This window comes from Anopheles marshallii, chromosome 2, assembly GCF_943734725.1.
Source record: "Anopheles marshallii chromosome 2, idAnoMarsDA_429_01, whole genome shotgun sequence".
Classification (NCBI taxonomy): domain Eukaryota; kingdom Metazoa; phylum Arthropoda; class Insecta; order Diptera; family Culicidae; genus Anopheles; species Anopheles marshallii.
The window spans coordinates 51,833,734-51,854,693 of record NC_071326.1 but is presented as its reverse complement, the minus strand read 5'-3'; the positions used below and the strand labels follow the sequence as shown (position 1 = coordinate 51,854,693).

General features: G+C 43.1%; 5 protein-coding genes across 5 annotated transcripts; 2 read left to right on the top strand and 3 right to left on the bottom strand.

The window, feature by feature from the left end:
- The first annotated feature begins 1,357 nt into the window (after positions 1-1,357).
- On the top strand, positions 1,358-5,006 carry LOC128707359 (uncharacterized). Its single transcript, XM_053802310.1, has 5 exons — positions 1,358-1,574; positions 1,647-3,097; positions 3,296-3,500; positions 3,595-3,767; positions 3,837-5,006. Exons 1-5 carry the CDS (start codon positions 1,358-1,360, stop codon positions 5,004-5,006), a joined length of 3,216 nt encoding a protein of 1,071 aa, XP_053658285.1.
- Positions 5,007-6,181: 1,175 nt separating this feature from the next.
- LOC128707377 (TBC1 domain family member 22B) lies at positions 6,182-8,130 on the bottom strand. Its single transcript, XM_053802330.1, has 5 exons — positions 7,586-8,130; positions 6,990-7,519; positions 6,741-6,923; positions 6,441-6,664; positions 6,182-6,375 (listed from the first exon to the last, which is right to left on the bottom strand). Exons 1-5 carry the CDS (start codon positions 8,128-8,130, stop codon positions 6,241-6,243), a joined length of 1,617 nt encoding a protein of 538 aa, XP_053658305.1. The 3' UTR covers positions 6,182-6,240.
- Positions 8,131-9,126: 996 nt separating this feature from the next.
- LOC128707053 (puff-specific protein Bx42) lies at positions 9,127-10,869 on the bottom strand. The gene is made up of 2 exons (XM_053801999.1): positions 10,641-10,869; positions 9,127-10,559 (listed from the first exon to the last, which is right to left on the bottom strand). Exons 1-2 carry the CDS (start codon positions 10,852-10,854, stop codon positions 9,127-9,129), a joined length of 1,647 nt encoding a protein of 548 aa, XP_053657974.1. The 5' UTR covers positions 10,855-10,869.
- A 693-nt stretch (positions 10,870-11,562) lies between these two features.
- Positions 11,563-13,650, top strand: LOC128707821 (ran-binding protein 3). The gene is made up of 4 exons (XM_053802778.1): positions 11,563-11,578; positions 11,788-12,863; positions 13,230-13,325; positions 13,399-13,650. The coding sequence occupies exons 1-4, from the start codon at positions 11,563-11,565 to the stop codon at positions 13,648-13,650; spliced, it is 1,440 nt and encodes a 479-aa protein (XP_053658753.1).
- Positions 13,651-15,523: 1,873 nt separating this feature from the next.
- LOC128719366 (sideroflexin-1-3) lies at positions 15,524-17,227 on the bottom strand. Its single transcript, XM_053812989.1, has 5 exons — positions 17,067-17,227; positions 16,591-16,939; positions 16,371-16,456; positions 15,843-15,970; positions 15,524-15,768 (listed from the first exon to the last, which is right to left on the bottom strand). The coding sequence occupies exons 1-5, from the start codon at positions 17,225-17,227 to the stop codon at positions 15,524-15,526; spliced, it is 969 nt and encodes a 322-aa protein (XP_053668964.1).
- Positions 17,228-20,960: the final 3,733 nt, after the last annotated feature.

Sequence of the window (20,960 nt, the reverse complement as noted above, 5' to 3'; positions counted from 1 at the left end):
GTGGAAAGGGAAAAGCGGCAGACAGCACAAGAATCACCGCACTGCGATTCGTCCCGACATCAACCGGACCTTCAAATAAAGCGATAAGGCCTAGAGGACCAGTGCGGCACCGAAGACCACGACGAGGACTGCAGAGTAAACAGACACTACATTTTTCACCATTCGCACAACAGCACAAAAGTACTAAAGGGGAGAGTCCAGCACAAATCCAAACCGAAACGTAAAGGCGAAGACATGTTCCGCGAACCAACCTCTATGCTTCCACCATGTCAAAAGTGCACTGCTTCTTCAAAAGCCCTTTCCTACACACCCTCGCGACAAATACTACTGCGACCTTCTTTCTAGAGTTCCAAAATCACACAAAGCCTCAATACGACGGCGATGCAGTAAAATCGCGAAAAACTTCACGGCTAGCGCTGACGAAGCTTATCCGATTACCATTCGCTTGCTTTCGAGTGTTATTTTAACGATCAAACAAACGGGCAGTTCCGAAGCTGCAAGAAATGCATGTGAGAGAAATTACTTTTGCTAGACGCACTTTTGCCTCGGACAGCAGCTGCACACAGTATTGTTTTTTTATGCTTCCAAAGAAGTTCGAACCAAAATGTGCAAAGGACGGCTCACGCAACTAACAGCTGGTGGCAGCCATATTGAAAAAATGTTTGACAATCACAATGTCTGCTGACAGTTGAGTATCTGCATATTCAAAGCGCTGCTGCATCCCAAATGGTGCAGATGGACCACTTTGAGCACCTTTTTCAGTTCTCGTAATATGAGCTCTTCATGAGATGTCTCTTTGTTTCATGCTACCAAATCCAAACCGATAACAACATAAACAAACATGCAATTCGTAGTCTCAGTTTCTAGTGAATTTCCAACTTTTCGATGAAACAACGCTTATTGTCCCGTATTTCTTTTTGTCGATTGGTTAATATTATACTGGCAGGGGTCAATTCTGTATCGCACTAGGGATTTTATGAAGCATTGTCGCCGAAATCATTGCTCCAGAAGACATGGTGGTAAAGTTGAAGCACCTGCCTGTTTCGAATTTTTATGTATTTTTTTTTAGCATCTGTCACATGCGTTTATCGGTCAGTTGTCACAACATTTAATATTCTCTTCGAAAGCACAATTATTTGCATCCAAATTTTCCACGGTCTTTGAAAGGATGTTTTATTTTCTATAAGGAATTCGTTGTAATTACTGTTTCATGAATGATTTCGCACACCTGTAGTGCCTTGCAAATCATCAACGTAGTGCTCTTGTGGAAGAAATTCTCGTGATAGAAATGATGAAATTGCTCTTCTAGTAGCAAGTGCTTGGTTCAACTGAAACAAACATGAGTGATAAGAAAACGATGGCATCGGAAATTAATGCATCTTCAGGAATGGATACGGCAAGAGAGACAAACAATTCCTCGGATCAAGACCGTGTTGATCAGCCTCGTACGGATGATACGTGCCAAGCAAAGTTTCACAAGGTGTTAAATGCGTTTCTTAACCGTGGCTTTAAGATCAACAATGATGTCTATCTGGAGATGATTATCAGTCACCTATCCGGCAAGTATTGTGAAGGTAGGTGAACGCTGGAAGGGTGATTTGGTATTGGTTACGTTAATCTTGGTAACATTCATACATTATTTACAGATCATAGGAAGCTGGTGAAATCTCCGGAAGTGTTCCAATGGCTGGAAACAATGTTAAAGCAGTGGGAAAGTGATCGACCTCCCGCTACAGATATTGCCGCCTTCACGCTGCAGCTGCTAGGAATGATCGTGGAGAATGAGTGGGATTTTTCACGCATACAAAACGGAAGCCGTATGTTGGATCGTTTTCAGGAGTGTATACAGCGTAACGGAAAGATGCAAAATCCTTCCATCAAGCTTGGCCACGTGCTGGTGCTGAAAGCAATCTCCCGTCATGCAATGGGGATGGCCTGGATTAAGCAATCCGGTTCTTGGCGGATCTGTCTAGATTACTACAATGGCTATCAGACAATCTATATAACACGCGAAACATCACTCTTTATTTACGAAGTTTTGGAGCGCTTTTGCGCAATGGGAGACTATGAGGAGGCGAAGGAAATCGTTCGTACTATTTTATCGCCACTGATTGATTGTGTGTGGAAAAGTCCCGAACAAGACGACGCGGTACTGGTGAATGATTATCATTCACAAAAAATTATTTCTCCATTACTGAACCTTATGCAAACGCTGTTTCGTAAAATCATCGAATCCAAACAACGCACACGGGTAGCGTACTTTATTCTCTACACGTACAAATTCGAGCGAAATCTCTGGAAGTTCACTGACACCATCCATGATCACACGTACTTGGCCAAAATTTGGCAAACGCACATTTTCGCCAACTGTGCTCGGTTGTGCACGATGGAAATTCCGCCGGAAGATACGTTTGCCGTAGATCTTACCTTCGATCGATACACCATAAACTTTCTAAACTACGTAAACTTTTCCATCAGACGCGGTAACGTTCAGAACGTCATGCTGATGGCCGAAACACATCACGCTCTATGGCGCATTCTTGGCGATCGTGCTCCGGAAGAAGTGGTGTTGAAGAATCAGAGCATCCGTTTCGGTGATCAAATATTGCTGCTGCAGCTCTTTCCCGTTGTGTACGAAATGCAATGCTTTGCCACGAAAGATTTGCCGGATTATATCGAAAAGTTTTGCACCCAGCTGTACGACATCGCTTGCGAATTCACTATTCGGCTGATTTACGCTTGCCGAGACATTTTCCAGGCATACAATTTGAATGTAACCGAGCTGGCGTGCAAATCCATTCAGGGTATTGTGACAACTCACAAGCTACCGCGCCCACGGGCAGTTATCGCGTTCCAAGCATTCGTTTACTTACTGAAAGAGTTCCTTCCCGATATGTGTTGCTCGGTTGAGGGAGAAAACAGGGTCTTCGGTAAGGCGGATCTTATGCTGAGCAAACCCAATCTCCTGTCGGCTATAATCAATGGGCTAATGTCGTTGATCGATAATTTCAAAATCACCTGGAAAGAATGCATCGAATCGACGGCGATAGTTAATTTTATGTTGAATTTGCTTGCCAATCCAAATCTTCCTTCTAGGGTAAGTAAACACAACGAAGACTACATTACTCATAACTTATATGACCTGTACCGAGGCGAAATGCTTAGGTGTATCTACGCGTAATGGCCTTGAAAGGCATTAGGTCAAGAAAATGGGCGACTAACTCATTATGTCTACATTCATTCTTTTAAATATACCAAAAATAAAATTCCCCCGCTATACTTTCTTCTTTCACAGCTGGTCGTACTGGCGCTAAAGCTCACGCAAACCTCTATCGAACACTTTTTGGCACCGAATCTTGCTCTACTGATGGATAACATTTCCGGATCGGGACTAGAACACGTCGGTCACATCATATACAAACGCTTGCATGATCTCAGCTGGGAAGCCAGAGATTCGGCTCTTGAGTTGCTCGCATCGATCGTCACCATTTCGGAAATCAGTAACAGCTTCGTTCGAATTATTTTTTTTCGTTAGTTTACAATTTTTTTACCAACCGTACTGAATACCTTTGAATGTTATTCTCTCCGTTTCAGAATTTCCCGCTTTTCAAAAGCATATTCTAGATTGTGATATCATCCCAGTGGTAGAAGCTGCAGCAAAGAACGATACCGAAGCGTATGTTCGTGCTTCGGCCCTTCGCTGTCTGACACTCATGGTCAAGATCCGTTTGCTGTGGGACCATTCCTTATCGAAGCTGTCCTTGATGGTATGAAAACATATATATTATTTATATGACCCAGCAATATACCTTTGGTTATAAATTCTTACCCATCAGAATCACCTGATTGATGTGATCGACAATGAAAGTGAAGGTGTGGTTCGCCGTGAAGCAGTGAATGCGGTGAGGGAAATTTACGCTAACCATAAAATACAACCACAATGCTTAGATAGTGTATTTTCGGTGCTGGCACATGCCGCCGCGAGCGATCTGTACTGGGAAGTAAAGATCAATGGGCTTCAGTTTTGGCGCCTTGTCATGTGTCGACAATTTCAGCACCAAGGTATGATTGACGGTACCTTTCCGGCTGTAACATTCTCGAAGGAGCATAAAAAAATCGTTACACTTACCGATCGTGAAATTCAAACACGCCTTATGAAGGTACTTAATGAACTTTCGTTGCGCGGTTGCCTTGGAGTACTGCTTGCTTGCCTTGGAGACGATTGTGATCTGGGCGTAGTCAAGGAAACGATAGCAATCATAGATAAACTGATGGCACACTTGAACAAGTACAACTTTCTCGACTACTACCAGGTTCTATCTGGTACTGGAACATCTGCGAATCCGTCGGGATCGAAAGGAGACTCTTCGGCTTCCCCGGCAAATGCCACTATGCTGGGTTTAGCTGTTAGTTCCACTACACTACATGCTTCATCTACGTCCGGTAGGCTGTCTGTTATCGACACTAACTACTCTGAGGTAAAACCCCCTGAACGATCATCAATGGAAATGAACACTTCACAAAATCCGATCCTTCTTCCATATGAGCAGAGTACGGTAACATCCACGGGGCAACCGAATGCTACTGGGGCAGGTGTTATACCTCCTAGGCAACAGCGTAGAAATGATGCCGATTACAACAGTGGCAACGTTGCGTGCAGTACTGCTAATGCGGATGAAATAATTGATTCTATCGTAAACCTTAACGATATGAATCTACTGTCGGTGACTTACAACCCACACATGACGACCGTAGCGACAGGATACGGTCGCCAAACAGGGGACGATTGTGGTTGCGATGAGACGCTCCGGCATGCTGACCTTTTCCGACAGTATGCTTCCGTTAGTGCCGAAGAGTTTTTGACTCGTGTACAAACCCTGGAACTATCCGCGATCGTGGCGAGTCGACAGCAGTGGCTAGAGAATACGGAAAGTTTTGGATCCCTTTTGGATGACGTTTTGTTTTCGTATTACGCGGCCGACGTAAATGATGCGGACTGCTACTAAAGGTGCTGTTTGCCATCCAATCAGAATGTTTCTTTTTTGTATTTGGTAAAGAATTTTAGTATATTTTCGTATACCGCGGATTACTTATGTTTAATTTCATGGTTATGAAATGGTCCAGAAGATGTAATTTTGTTAGGTGTGGTAATACACAAAAAAACGAGAACGAAGAAAACGAGTTCTTTAAAGCAGCCTATGATGACAAAACGATACCGAATCAATTAACATGAAGCTCAACGAAACAATACACTACAATGACGAGCTCTACGAGATAAATGGCGATTTCAGTATTCTACAGCGAATTAGACTCGCCAGGCTCTGGTGTCCCGGTTCCAGTGGCAGGCCCAATTTGAGAAGAAGCAATGATGTTTATGTGTTTGTAATGATTTCGAGATATTGCATTGGAAAACTACGGCGTTCTGTAAACCGTGAGTGACCCCTGCAGTACACCGGAAAAGTAAGTACCGAAATAGTTTGCCATCGTTCGGTTCCATTCCTCCTAGTTGTAGTCGGGCGATAATATACAAGCCGCTAGCATACAACGCTTTCAAAGTTAGCTATTGATTGATTTATTCGTTTATTTGCTTACAATTATCTAATTAGTTGCAGTTACACCCCCACTGCTTATATAATCTTCCGCCGGTACAATGCTACAATCAAATTTTATATCAGTTCGTCATTCCTTGCGCGTTCTCACTCAGATTTTACTTCCATCGATATTTCCATTGTATTTGCGACTACCTCGGTGAATTTCTTTGCATAATCAGATTTTGATTTAAAACAAAATACGAATAACAAACTTTCTGAGTTCGAATAATTTATACAGTGGTCGGTAACGAACAGTAATTTGCTTTTGATAAAATAATCAATCTGAAACGTAACCAAAAAATCGCACATTTTGTAATAACGACACGCATTTATATATGCTATCCCAGCTTGTTCCCTCTATCTAGAAGTAAAAAAGCAGCTCTTGTTCTACAAGAAATTCTGCCTGCGTTATCGTTCATTACTTGTTTTCCGTCGGTAGTATCCAGTTCTCTGCTTACCTTCCATTCATACATATAATACCGTTATGGGTGGATTGGATCGCAATTCCTCACACCCAATGGTTAATATGGATTTTCACGACCCTGATGTCTACAGCGGGTTAGCGACATACGCGATTTCTTCAAATAAACTTATACAAATAGTTTCTACAGTAGTTCTGATAATACCCACCGTCTAATGTCATTCCGGGTCAACTTTTGGCTTCGAGGTGTTTTGGGGCATCGGCATAGGTGAACTTCAGGCGAAACGCTTCCGCCACTAACACTCCGATATGCGAGTCCATCCAGTTGTGTGTTGGCAGGTTTTGCAGCAACAGCATGAGTCCCTGTGTTTGCAGAAGAGAACAGTTGTTTTACAACTCTGATGCTCGTTTTAATGTAAGAAGCTCACCTGGAAATCTTTCTCCTGAAGCAACTGTTCTCTCCAATGTAGCAAAAAGGCAGCACAAACGTAAAGTTGAAATACGGCAAAACCGTCCGACTCAGCCAAATAGGTGTCCCATAGCCGGATAGTGCAGTAGAGTGGTAGCTCGCGTGTAAGGAGATTGTTCATCCATCGGAAAGAAAATTGCAGATAGTCGACACCGTGCATTTGCAGATGGCGGTGTAACGTTCCTATGACGAGAAAACGATCATTTCGATGATTATTAATTGTACAACAATAACAGATCAGTGACATAAGGTCTAATACCATCGATACGCTGTATGAGTTCCTTCAGCTGGTTAACCTTTGCCTGAATACCGAGCTGTGCAAAAATGTAATTATCCTGGATGCAATCGAGAAATTTGGACAGACACCAAAACGAATCAGATTCAATGATGTCTCGCTGCTCGATGCTGAGGTCACTCAGTTGGCACTGCTCCAGATCTTTATCTATAGGGAAATACAAACAAAGATTAGTATTCCACCAATCGCCACACGATTATTATGTTTTCATACCCGCTCCCACAGCTTCCTGAAGAAAGACGATAAAAAACGGTGTTACGAGATCGTTGATACCCTGCACATACCCCGACGCCGGATGTCGAATAGCCCAGATAAACAATATTCGCTCAAACATTTCCTGCACCAGTTTCTGCTGAAATAACGCCACATGTGGATTCATTCGTGGTACGTCAATATGGATTTGCCGGTACGTATCCTGTTGACTTTCATCTCGACAGTCCGCATCAAAATACTGCTGCACCAGCTTCCGATAGTCGACACGCTTCCGTTCCAGTACAGTTTGGCGGCGCTCTAAGCTTGTCGGAAGGTAGCCGGAAAGAAGCCTCCAGGTAACGGCCCGCATTCTCCGTGGTACACCCGACCAGCTTAGCTCCTTGAGGGCGATCAGGTTTAGTAGCGGTGCCTCGAGAATGTTGCTAAACTTTTCGTACTTTGATTCACACTCTACATCCTTAGAGGCGACGTTCGAGGAGAGTTTTAACAACTGAGGTCGTCCCGGGTATGCATGAAACCGTTGGCGAAGGCTGGAATATAAAAACAGAGGCGATATGAAGGATCTTCCCGTATTTGCGCTAAGAATGATAGTTTACCGCTGATCGTTCACGTAACCCATTCCATCGCTGGACTGTTGTTGGTGCTGCTGCTGAGTTTGAATATCTAAATTCTCTATTCGAAGTACCGCTGTCACGTGCGAACCTTTGTCGCTTTGCTGTTGCTCTATTCGACCTGTGCCTGTTGATGCACCGCTTGATTCCGGCGTGTCCGAGCGGACGGAATTCGGTGGTTTGAGACCACTGCCAGCTGTACCACTTTTGTGGGTTTTAATCACATTTAGCGCAGCTGTCTGTGAAGCTCGTTTTGATATGCGCGTATCCACTACACCGGAAATGATGCAAAATTCATCATCGCCCAAATCCCATGCATCGCTGACAGAGTCCTGATAGTCCTGGAAGGATGAACTTCCAGCGGATGAGTTGGATCCGATCGGTCGCCCACTTCCTATGCGATTGGTGACCGTGGTTGGACGACCGGGAATCGTACGGCTGTTGTTGCGCCAAAAAGAGGAGGAAGTTGAACCATCGGCCGAAGTAGTAGTACCACCGGCAGTACTAGCACTGGCGCTACTGCTACTCATGTCCCCCACCCAAACAAGGGCTTAAACTGCTAAGGGCGACGGTAGACACCACAAAACACGGGGGTCGATATTTTAAGATTTCTATTCACAAGATCGGTCACAATTTTGGTCCAATATTGGTGACACCGTCAAAGATGGCCGTGAATGTAGATAGAAGAGCATACAAATATTCAGTTCCACTTCACGCGTATGACCTTATTGGATATCAGTAATACCAACGAGGACAGGGGTCTGTGATGATCAATTGAACAAAGGTACGTGACGAGCAATCCACTAAGCTACAATATGAACAGTTTTATCTTGTTGTCTGTTCCTTCTATTGTCACCCATTAGGGGCTGGGTCATTGTCGTACAATGTAGGGGGAAGATGCCAACGAGTTGGAGTTATCTTGTCCCAGAGTAGAGGATTGATGAACACGACCGCCGATGAAAGAACAGAACGCGATTCCTCTTTACAAACAGCTACGGAACCATTTATGCTACGCGATCATGTGTGAGACAACTATGCTTTGCGGTTCACGAGAAGGAATTAAATTAAAAGAAAAAAAACCCTGTAGCACAAATGCACGGCCCTGCTACGACAATTGTTTCGGCAAATTGTTTCAAACGAAACAATGTTTTTTGCTTTCTTTTTTCCTATTTTGGCATTCCATCGTCATTTGACAGTTATTCGTATAGGTGCGTTTATAACATACAGTTGAATATCCGCTACCATTTCGGTACACGCGTAGAATCCCTGCTCGGAAGATATCCGCACCAACAGTGCGGACATAATTTTCGAGAATAAAATCATCAAATGATTTGAAATGGTGTTCCTACCTACTCGATCGCTAAGATCGACTGCCCACTGTATCCAATCTCTTTCTGAACGAAATACGAAGACCATTTCATGTATCGTTTGTATTTTATTTAAAAGCAATCGTTCAATTAGATCCATACGGAGTTTAAGAACCAAATTTCAGAATGATAGGACGACATAACAGGATTTTTATCAATCTAATCCCTACGTTTCTTGCGGTCCTTATCTCGGTTACTACTACTGCCACTAGCTCCGGCGGATGAATCTTCTTTTCGTTTCGGTGCTTTCTTGGCCATTGACAAGAACTGATCCAAACCAAATGGATCTTCCTCTTTTTCGAACTGCACCGGACCCTGGCGGACGGTTTGCCCACTGCGATCTGTGCCACTAAACTCTTTATCTGGAACAAACCTGTTGGTATTTACGATCTTATCCAGATCCGCACCGTATGCGTCGTTATCGATTCCTTTGCTTGGGCGATACAAATGCTGACCGAGAGTGCCCGATTCGCGCCAAGGCTTGTCGTAAACGTTGTAAGCTTCGTCATCTCCGTATCCAGAGTCCATACCTTTGGAGGTATTAAATAGACGCTGATCGAATTGCGATTCGCCTGCCAGATTAGTTTTGGCCGGCATTCCCAGTGCAATCTGTTCCGAAATATCTCGCTCCCGTTCTCGCTGCAATTTGGAACGTTTCTCTGGTGCTGCTCGTGCAAGGTTACGATCACGAGCTCGCTCTCGATGTCGTTCAGCACGAATCTCATCCCGCTCACGTAGGTCGGTTGTTGTTGATCCTCCAGCGGTGCTCTCGTTAGCTGCATCTGGGTGACGAATGCCTGCTCGTTCGTCACGCGCCCTCTGTGCCATCTGACGTAGCATGTCCTCTTTCTTCTCTTTTTCCTTTTGAGCCAACTTCTTCTCCAGCTGGGCTCGAGCCTCGACGGCCTCACGTGCCTTACGATCCGCGATGTACAGCGCTTCAGCCATTTTGGCAAACTTTTCGTTAATGTGCACCTGTTGCAGTCCACGTCCATCGGCAGCCAAACGTTTATCCAGTGGAATGGTATAGCCTTTTGCGTTTTTCCAGTTTGATATGCAAGGTGGAACTTTCCATTCCTTTTGCTCCTTGACAGTGACTTTCCTGGTTGGAGAGTGTAGCACTGGTGCCGGCGGTGAAGGTGGCCCTCGCGGAATCTTTTTGTTGATCCGAAAACGAGGTGGTTCCATCGGATCAACTTGTGCTTCCACCATGCGAATGATGCGCTGCTTTGCTCCAGAATTGAATGCATCACCCTGCTGAGAGGGCGTGTAGCGAATGTACTGTGCTGGTGCTTGTTTTTCAGCGGCTCTCACCGGCATAGCCGATACGATCTTTTGGTTGGTCAACTTTTCCAACGCTTTGCGGGTGTTTTCGGTTATCTCATTAATAGCCTCTTGGTCGGGCAATTGGAGTTCTTCCGAGTCTTCTGCCAACACTTCCGCCGGAAGTAATTGATTTATATTAGAGTACACAATCTTATCCTTTGAATGACCCTGCCGAGCGATCGCATCATATTTCACCTTTCCCGTTTGGTCTAACTGCACCGCGAGTGCATTCGATTTTTTGGATGCATTTCCGGGAGCGCCCATACCTGTTACCAAAAGAATAAGCGGATTATAAATAGCCGTAACATAACCGGTACACTTCGTTAAACATTCTTATCCTTTCTCACCCAATGGGTACTGTGCAACGTGAATCTCCGGAAAGGCACCTCCATCGCCGAAATCAGCATCAGTGCGGGGTATCCAACCCTTGCGCTGCCCGTATGGAGGAGCTGCAACCTTGGCACTTACCAATGCGCCCATCGACGGTGTCTTCATTTTGCGTTCATCGTCCCGATCCCAGACGGGATTCGACGGGGCAGGTAAAACAGTGGACAGCGACATGCTTGCAGCGTTAACCTTTTCGCATATGGGCTGTAAACGAGGAAAACCTAACCACCACGGAGAAAAACAAAGTAATGCACTCAGATATTTCTGCTTTTGCGACGCTGGGCCTTTTTCTGTTGATGTGAAAAAGAAAATGTCGTCTTGACAGCTAGCAATCTAATTGGAATTGACGTTGATGACACTCCAAGATAGAAGGCGTTTATAGTAATAGGTATTGTTCTCATCAGTTTCGAGAACCTGAATTCAACAAACGGAACAGTTTTGCAATAAAATCGCTGATTTAAAGGTAAGGATATTCTAGGAATCATTCTTTTGGCTGCATATTCCAGCATCAGCAATTATGGTACGTCTCATTGTGCCGAATATTCACTCCACGGAATGTAATATTGAGTTCTTCAATGATTCCGGGTTTTCGACAGTCGTGCAGCGTCGTCCACTTTGCCTGTGTTTCCTTCTTCACATCGTTTTGTATGCGTTTGACGATTGGTGTGGATTAGGTCGGTTTTGATGCTGACAAAACGTTTTCTCAGCACTTTGTATCGCTATCCATTGTCCGTGGTTTTGCAATATCTTGTGCTGTTTACTACGCCTCACAGCATCGCAAATACATACTGTGGAAGGTGTGCTAGGCGGATACGTAAAGCGTAAGGACAGATCCTGGAAGTTTCCACCATCAAGACCTAAGGGCACGAAATACATTACCGAATGGCTAATGTTGAAAGTAAGTTTGGCATATTGCAGGACCGATAAGCGCGTGATTTTTGCAGGTTTCCCTAGTGTGGAGCGCTGAGGAAAATTCGATAGTATCGGTGATTTGATGAAGTATTTACGTATCAATCAAAAAAACCCGGAATCGGTGTTGCTTGTGATTGTTTGCATTCAATGTTTTCATGGGACAGTTTCGTTGTTTCCTGCTTCTCTTTCGTACAGGAGAAGACAACATGTTGAACGAGGAGCAAGAATCATCTCAATCCAACAGTAGCAATGGCTCGAGTAGTGTTGTGCAGCCGTCCAGCTTCCAGCTGAAGTCAAGCGTCCTTAGACAGTCTACCTTCGGTGGAGCGTCGTTTCTTGGTGGAGGTGGATCTTCATCGAGCAATAGCATATCATCGTCACCATCACTGGCCGGTTCCATGGGTGGAGGTGCAAGCTTGGGAAACAGCTTTAACCTGAAGCCAAGCGTGCTAAAACCATCACAGCTTACCTTTGGTGGAATCGGGGGTATCAAAGAAGGCAATGGTGCTGCAGACAAGAATGGTAACGATTCGTCGGGTATCGCCTCCACAAACCCTTTCCTGAAGACGCAGTTCAGCGAAGACGAACCATCGGAGTCCGATGCAAAAACCAATTCGGCTGAAAGTAGCAAATCAGCTGTTGAAAAGGACGGTGACAACAGTACGAACAGAAATAATATCGATCCGTTGGCAAAGTTAAAGAGTGCCTCCCTGCCAAAATCGAATCTGTTCGCTAACGTTAAAAAATCGGCGCTCAGTGAAGCTTCGTGCGGTTTTGTTTTCGGTCAGAATGTGCACGAACGCGTGACGGGCGAAAATCTTAACAATGCCAGCGGCAACAATCTACCGACCACTGGTTTTTCATTCGCTACTAGCGTTGCAGCAACGGCAGGCGAAACTGGTTTGGGCGGCACGGTCAATACGGCCAGTGCAGCATCAAATGCAACTGGCACCACGCCCGGAAAGGAAGGATCAGATTCATCCGATGGCAGCAGCAGGGAGCCAAAGGATCGCGAAAGCCTGGAAGAAGCGGCCCGTCGGTATGAAGAGAGCCGGGGAGCTCTAAAGCGCAAATATGAAGAGGTGGAAACAATCACTGGCGAGGAAGATGAACGAAATGTGGTGGAAATTAACTGCAAGCTGTTTGCGTTTGCCAAGTCAAACTGGGAGGAGCGTGGCCACGGCATGCTCAGACTTAACGACAAAGACAACAATGAATCTCGTGTTGTGTTTCGGCAGTCCGGAAATCTGCGTGTTTTGATCAACACTAAGGTAGGTTAACAGAACAACATGCTATTAGCGTTTGATTTACGAAGTAGGATTGTTTCTATGGGGAAACCAGTTGACTGTAAATAACAGAAACAAGGTTTTCATTTTTGTGATTATAAAACAAAGCACCCTTTGTCGTAAAAATGCTCATAAGGCGACGTCTTTATTGGTATGATGCAAAGCTTTCCCTAAAGGGAATCGCTTAATAATTCCCCTAAAGGGAATCTGATAACCGACTAACATTTCTTATTATTTATAAAAAAAAAAACATTTATCATATAACATTTACTAAACGGTACCTGTCAAAGTATAATCGACTTTGATACGGAAGAGGTTGGAGAGGAATTATTGTTCTGTTCGATGTTTCAGGTGTGGGCCGGAATGGTCGCCCAACAACCGAGTCAAAAAAGTTTGCGTCTAACAGCTATTGACAGCACGGGACAGATTAAAGTATTTCTTGTGATGGTAAGTAATTTGTGCAAACAGTTTCTTTGAATACGCGCGAAATAATAACAATATTCCCTCTATTTTAATATAGTCCCGCCCAGATGTGATTACGAAACTCCATAAAGAACTTTCGAAACGCATTGAAACGGCAAAACAAACGGCCGAGATGGAAGCAGCGAAGGAAAACAAGGACGATAATAAAACCGTCATTCCCGTCGATCCCTCCTGCATAGATGGCGCGGAAGCGGACGATGGATCCACAATACCTGTTCCGGTGGACGCAGATACTGATGAGCCGAGTTTGAAGAAACGGGCTAGCATAACGTCACCGCCATCCTCTTAAAGAAGAACTGCACTGTACTCGTACGGCTTGGTGTAGCGCATTCTGATTGCTTCTTTTCTTAGTTCCACGTACTATCAATGTCGTTTTTCTCTAATGCATCTCTGAACGATTTCCTAATGCTAAGATAATACGATCACTTCGTACGGTTCCTTGAACGTGTTATTTTGTTTTGGTTTATTCTAAACATACGCTACTGATGAATTCTCGTCGTTATTTTCAATGAAGATATGAATGTCAGCCACATGGGACAAGGGCTGAACGGACTGTTGATTAGAAGCGAAGGGTTTACGAGGTGGTAGGAGCAAGCGTAAAAAAACAATTCAATACACTAAAATGGACGGATATCTAATATAAATTAAACTAATCAGACCTTCTCTAAATGGATGAAATGGAAGTGAGGAAAGCAATACACTGCTACGTACGATCTATTGTTCCGATGAAAAATGAGCAACAAACGGAATACCTAATCATTTTGTGGTGTAGAGAAGAACATTTACCTGTTGTGAAAATGTAGATCGTATTGGTAGAGCAAATATCGTGAGAAAGAAAAACGCACTTTTAGATACGGTACGCACGAAAAAAACAAAATACAATTATTGTGGCAATGTTTTGTAAAATGAAACAAGTGGACTCAGTTTCGCGTTTTTTTTTTATGTTGTCGTTGGTAATTTTTTTCAAGAAGTACTACTGCAAAACATTTTAACCGGTCGTGTTAGACAACCCGAAACTGTAGCGAAGAACAAAAACGTTAGTACAGCTTAATTATAAAACTTGAATAGAACGGTGCGCGGTGTGCAAACCCAACGGAATGGATTCATCTTGCGACTGATGGAAGGAGAAGCTTGTGATTGTAGAATTGACATAGTGCTATCCTGATTTTGTGCCGGATTGCAACAAAACGTTTCTTTTGTAAGGTTTACCGGCGTTTATGAACGCTCATGTGTTCACAGTCGTGTCGTAGAAGGATAGAAGCAGTGTTATTCTGCTGTTCAACTGGTCAATAAGGGGAGACATGGTTTATGATCTTGATCCTTTTTGTGTATCAGGGTTTTACTGAACTGCGCCTGGAAAAGTTTTTTAAATTTCTTATATTTCTTGGTTTGGATTTAATCTCGTCGACGGGCAAGATCGTTTTGAGATCTGTAGGAAACGAGATGGAATATTCGTAACGTAACGTCGACCCCGTACTACTGTAAAATTAATCTTTTGTAGACCACCGTTGATTACAGCATACGTTAAATCTAATTTCTTTGAATGCATACAAACCAAGCACTCATTAGGTGTTACTGATTTATATAACAAATCCTGAACCAATTATAGAAACAAACATCAACAAACACATGGATAAAGAGAAATAAAGAAGCGTATTAAATCAATTGTTGTCCAAGAAGTTGGCACAAGAAATATGAAGCGAACTAGTGTACAGTGTCGCGTTATTACGGTTATTTCTTTCTGAAAGACAGTCCAACATGTAGGATATTTGCCTTTACAGCAGGCGTGTATTTAGCATTTGTGCGATATGATAAAGACCTACACCATCATTTCACATCATTCGATAACGTGGCGTTTGGGGAAGTATACGAAGATAGACCTACATTTATTGTCATACACGCGCGTACATATATATTCTGTTTTTTATATATTACTGCGCTAAATGCTACGTGGACATGAGCAAAACAAAGAAAAAATAACGAATTTGCTTAACTTGATTAAGAGAAGTCTCATTGACAAATATGGCAAGTGGAGTGTGTGAGTCGTATAATATGAGAAACAAATGCCTTATTGAAAATGCGAATGGCAAAGCTCATTGTACTACATGCAATACAACACGATTCTCGGCTACAGGTGTTCAACGAACATAAACGATAGCTGCTTACAGACCCTTGTTGTAGTACACGACATCAAGTTCGGGACGTTCTTTGCGTAGCTTCTCACGCATATCCTGCTCGAGACTGGCCACATTAATCGAAGCCTTTTGACTGAACAGCGCACAGCAAAGTGGCGTCGCGAACGTGAGACATAAACCGCAGAACAGTGTCTGTATGGGAGCATTCGCCCACGGGAACCGTCGCAGGAAACCTCGTTTTTCCAACGTGTTCATCAGCACCGGGGTGAAAACTGTGGAGAGGGTGGTAAGCAACAAATTTGTATAAAACAGAATCCCTTCATGTAAAATCCGGCAAAAGTATTACCCATTCCAGGCATTGCCATCAAGATACGACTGAAAGTGACTGCGGATATTCCTTCCGTTGCTGCTCGAACCGATTGACCCAGTTCATTGCCGTCCTTATCCAGCAGCGTGACGCCGTTTTTGATTTCTCTATACAAGGAGGAAAATTCAAGGGTAAACGTGTATTCCACATTTTTGTTGCTTCTCAGTTCCCTGTGTTCTTCCACTAGAGGATAGCACTCATATGGTGGACAACAAATCATATGTTTTTTTTTGGTTCATAAATAACGAGAAATCTTCCAATGTCAAGACGCATTGTCACCACCATTCCCTAATGCGTTTCTGCTACCCTTATGCCAACAAATACACGACCCGATTCGCGTCATTAGTAGTTCTATTTTTGAATTCCCTTTGCGTGGTCCGTGCTTTCCACAGCGATTGTTACAAGGAGCCGAAGTGGAGCAACTGAGTAGAAGCCAAACGAAGAACCACATGTTGTGTGCTCAGCGTTATTTGATGCAACACCTTAACAACCATTGGCAATACTTACTGTATGCGCATCAGCGGAATGTTAATGCAATTGGCTGCGGCTACAGCGGCAAGCGGTACGAGACGTCCTACAAGCGGGGGAGCATTCTAAAGTGGGGGAAAAAGACGGACGGGTGGAAGAAATGATCAGAATTTGCTCATCCTCAAACAGATGCGCGCTGGTACATGCCAAGACCTTGCAGGGAATCCCCCGGATGACGAATAGATGGAATGCCACTTACCCGTACGAGACGATTCAGCGAAAGTGCAGTCACTAGGGCGCCACCTGTTGCCATGCAGTACGAGGTCAGCAGCTGCTCCTGGCTAATGGGCGACGCACCGGAACGGTTCGTGTAGTTGACCACGGCATTGAACGACTGGTTGAACCACTGCCAGAAGATGACGGCGGGCGTCGACTTGTAGAACGTCATCATGCATCCAGTGATGGTCATGTTCATTGGGACCTGTGCGGACATGCGGCCGACGAGCAACATCTTCTCACCCGTATCCGGATGGAACGCACTGTCGTACAGATATTTGGCGCTCCATAGCTCATCGACACTGCTGACATCTGGAACGGGTTTACCGGCGCTATGCAGTGCGGAAAAGGAAGCAAAAAAGAAAAGCAGAATGCATGCGTTAAGGGCATGGAACAGAGTACGCACTGGTCGGTGCTGACTTCTAAAGCAGGAGGTCAGACACTACAGAGGTTCGTTACCGATAGTCGCGCACAATTCGGGCGGCCCGGTCCAGTTGCTCCTCGGTGGCGAACACATTCAACGGATTGGTCACGATAAGGAAATGCTTGGCACGATTAAGGTAGGTACTTTGGTCGTAGCGCGGCTCGTCTAGATTAACGCGAGGTAGTTCGATTGCCATGGTAACTGGTTACAAGTATCGACTGATGATTATGTAAGCTCGATAGGTAACTGGATGGTGGGTTAGTGGGTTCCAAAAGGCCTCGTTAGGCTACCTTCTGCAAAACAGAACAGAGCTGTGGCGCACTCTTTTCGGTTCTCACACCTTTCGAGGCGGATCTCGCTGAAACACTAGCGACGTTTCACTGCAGTCAAAGCTGCGGCTCGCTTTTGGACTGGACGAATCAAGCTCTTCACTACCATTCACTGATAAGCGCAAGTGTTACCTAGGTACAACGATTCCAATGGCACACACACGACCATGCCTCATAAAGAAGCATTAAATTAGCATTCCGAACACAAATGTGAACCCGGCGACTACGCTTGTAAAGTTGTTCTACGCCCAAGGGGATGGTGGGCAAGATGGACAGCTTCTGATTTCGTGCCCGGATAGTCTAGTAGCGATTGTTTTTCCTATCAGTCGTGTAGGGGTTCGGTCTGTTGTTTTTTGTTCGTCGTTTTGACAGATTATGGTGGGAGAAAATGATACGAAAGATAGGAAAAAACTCTTTCTTTAAATTACATTTTGAATTACACAAAGAAAACCTGTAAACCCGATTCGTTTCGACTGAATGCTGTTCAAATTTTAGCAAAAGGAATGTAATTGCAGTTCTTTAAAAATGCTTTAGGTCCATTTAAACGTAACGCAAAATCCATCAATGAACCATTTAACAGAAGGAAAATGTGTGACGCACAATCACGCAGTGCGCACAAACTTATGTTTCTATCTCATTCTTTCCTCAGTTCCCTGCACATATTGTAAATTCAAAGAGAAGCGAATTTTCAGCTTCGTGCTCTCTGTTTGGTTTTTCGTCTTCAATTAGTGTTGTACTGTAGGGGCAAATATAGTTTCTGTTCGACGAAATTAGTGGAATTTGTGCACGAAAAGTGTTTATTGAAAAACTTATCTAAACAAATAATGTTAAATGTAGAGTACAGGCAGTCCCCCAGATCATAGCGTAGCAGACCGCCATAACCCGGGAAAAATCCGCGTATCTCGAATTTCCGCGTAAATCGAATCCGGGAGTAAAATCGTTTATACTTCTAAGTTAGATAGTTGAATCCTTCTCTGCCCTTAATTTATTCAGCAAAACAGGTTATTTTTTGATACAATTGATTAAAGTAAACTAAAATCAAATGTTTTATATGACAATGGAAGCTATTTTAGACCAATTTTACACCTGTTTGCTTAGATTTTGTGCTACAAACTAACTCAGTTGTCAAAATTCCAAAAATCGCGTATCTCCGATTTCGCGTGTCTCGGGGACTGCCTGTATTTGAGTAACGATTTACGAGCTCGCCATAAGAGGTTAACCAGATTTGAGATTAGCACGCGGCTGTATTGTCAGTCCAGGCTACGGAGGAACGATCTGGATGGGATTTGGTACCGGTTCTGTTCTATGAGAGACCGGCATTCTTACCACTTACACCACTGGGCGGCCCCAATCGGTGACTCTCCCTTCTTTTCTTTTATGGATTTGAAAAATGCGAGGTCGAACGTATAGTACGTTTAACGTATAGTTAAACTCGTCAAGAGGGCCAAACATTTGATCATGGTTCATGTTTATTTTTAGCTCAAGACGTGTGCAGGTCGACCTACACGTCATCATACAGCTACATTGTTTCTAAGTGATCTTAGTTTCACGATTTTGTTATCAAATTTGCACATTCATAAACAAGGTGCTGTTGTTGGTTTCGCTTATGGGGGTTTTGAGACATTTAGTAAAAGATTTTTCCTTCAAAAAGGATACAATCACTCCTCGTTCTACAACAGATGAATATGTGACGATAATGGTATAACTAATTATTATTCCATTCGATGGCTCGCTTCTGAAGTTTTGCAAGGACTGAAGGACTTTCACGATGATTTGCCCAGTTTCAACTATCTGCGATTGAATGTTTTATTTATTCTAGGAATGATTGCATGTATTGAAATTGAGAGACACAAGCAAAAGATAGGTCCAGGGGATTAATACTTTCATTATTATTCGTTATTCGTTATTGAATAAAAATAAGAGAAGTTTGTTTATCAAAAAAGTATGATGCCTCTGCTGCTGCTTGGGAATTGTGAACCGAAAACAAAAATCGCTGTTGAAATTCTCTTTTAAGCGTATGACGCCACCTATGGGCAAGTAGCTGTACTACACAGAATCCGTTTTCGTTATTTGTTTTGGGTGCGCGTGTCAATAAACGCTAATTATTAATAATCAAACTGCTGCTGGAATTCAGTTTCGAGGTATACAATTTAATGCGAGCATATTTACGGTATTTTAAATCATAATAGTAGTGGATTGGATATCAACAAATGACAGGAATAGAAAAAAAGAATATTATTTCGGTTAAATAGCACAACCGATTTGATGCGTATTAGAGTACAGTCTTTGTCCAGAGTTACGCGAATTCGAGATACGCGATTCCCAAAAACTGTACAATTCGTGTAATTTTGTACGTGGAATTGAAGTTTGTATTTATCAAATTGATTTTTTTTCCAAAAATACGTTACAGTTTGATATTAAAAACATTAGTTTTGGTAATTGTCAATTAGCAGTCATTTTGGTAAATTTGGTCTAATTGTCAAAAATTTTCGTAGAAATATCAATTACTAATGTGCTTCGTAACGTGAAAAGAAGATAACTGAAAACTAACTATAAACGATATTCTGAAGGGAATCCGAGTTACACGAAAATTCACAAAAAAAAAATGGCAACGACATCTTACCATTCTCGACAATGGTTTCAGGTGTTTTGTATTCAACAGATAGGTGGACACAATGATCGATTTTATCAGTACATTTTTATTTAACTTTTTCAACAATTAACATCTCATAGCATGAGCAGTTTGTTTTGGTTTTAGACTTGTTTTGGTTTTATAGTTTTATATTTTTGTCCTTCCCTATACTTCTTTATCGTCGAATCCATGGGCAACCACTGTTTTCTTTCTATTTTTATTTGCGAATGCTGGTTCGTACATGGTTCTAGCTGTTGTTCACATCAATAATTCAACGATGGTGCTAGCATTGGAGTGGAAAGGGATTTGCAATAACATAGACGATTTTACAGAAATCCTCTTAGCTACGAGCTTAGATGTTGTTGTTGATAATGCATTTCCACAAAGATCCCGATTGGCCATTTTACGTTGCTTCTTGTGTCCTTCAACTATTGTTGTTGTGCCATCGATAGTATTGCCAGCAAGATCTGTGTGAAATGATACAGTTAGCTTCGCACCATCGAATATTCGGAGAAGTATTACAGATGAGCGTGACTAATATATAGACGGTAGACATTGGGGTAAGGATTTTGTTATTGTTTCGTTTTTCACTAAGAGAGAAAGTCAACGCAGGGATATTAGTTGCTTATTGTGCATTCGATCATTTGTTCTAGAGTAGTCTTGCATGCCTTCCTGCGGGGGGTTCTGCGATGCGCAAGAAGGTTTATTTATCTAGCCTTTTCAACTTGTACATCTAAACTATAAGTTGAATGATTGATTGACATTTTCAGCTAGCTGCCTCTAGATAATAAATTGTTTGCCGTCTAACGCACACCGAACCTCGTATGTACTACCTTACCCACGGGAACTTAGTTGGAAGATTGTTGTAGCTGAAAGGGGAAGAATTACTTTAACTAAATAAAGTCTAAATAAATTGACTGCAAACCCGCAATGAATCGTTAAACCGTAGAATATCTGGCATGATGTGT

Bases quoted from the DNA above. Each gene is read 5' to 3' on its own strand.
- LOC128707359 (XM_053802310.1), top strand. From the start codon at position 1,358: ATGGCATCGGAAATTAATGCATCTTCAGGAATGGATACGGCAAGAGAG. The intron at 1,575-1,646 runs GTAGGTGAACGC...CATTATTTACAG, and splicing joins ATCCGGCAAGTATTGTGAAG to ATCATAGGAAGCTGGTGAAA. The intron at 3,768-3,836 runs GTATGAAAACAT...CTTACCCATCAG, and splicing joins TATCGAAGCTGTCCTTGATG to AATCACCTGATTGATGTGAT.
- LOC128707377 (XM_053802330.1), bottom strand. From the start codon at position 8,130: ATGAGTAGCAGTAGCGCCAGTGCTAGTACTGCCGGTGGTACTACTACT. The intron at 6,924-6,989 runs GTATGAAAACAT...ATTTCCCTATAG, and splicing joins TCAGGAAGCTGTGGGAGCGG to ATAAAGATCTGGAGCAGTGC. The intron at 6,376-6,440 runs GTGAGCTTCTTA...CTGCAAACACAG, and splicing joins TTCAGGAGAAAGATTTCCAG to GGACTCATGCTGTTGCTGCA.
- LOC128707053 (XM_053801999.1), bottom strand. From the start codon at position 10,854: ATGTCGCTGTCCACTGTTTTACCTGCCCCGTCGAATCCCGTCTGGGAT. The intron at 10,560-10,640 runs GTGAGAAAGGAT...TTTTGGTAACAG, and splicing joins CGTTGCACAGTACCCATTGG to GTATGGGCGCTCCCGGAAAT.
- LOC128707821 (XM_053802778.1), top strand. The intron at 12,864-13,229 runs GTAGGTTAACAG...TCGATGTTTCAG, and splicing joins GTGTTTTGATCAACACTAAG to GTGTGGGCCGGAATGGTCGC. The intron at 13,326-13,398 runs GTAAGTAATTTG...ATTTTAATATAG, and splicing joins TTAAAGTATTTCTTGTGATG to TCCCGCCCAGATGTGATTAC.
- LOC128719366 (XM_053812989.1), bottom strand. From the start codon at position 17,227: ATGGCAATCGAACTACCTCGCGTTAATCTAGACGAGCCGCGCTACGAC. The intron at 16,940-17,066 runs GTAACGAACCTC...CGCACTGCATAG, and splicing joins CGAATTGTGCGCGACTATCG to CGCCGGTAAACCCGTTCCAG. The intron at 16,457-16,590 runs GTAAGTGGCATT...CCCCCACTTTAG, and splicing joins CGCTGAATCGTCTCGTACGG to AATGCTCCCCCGCTTGTAGG.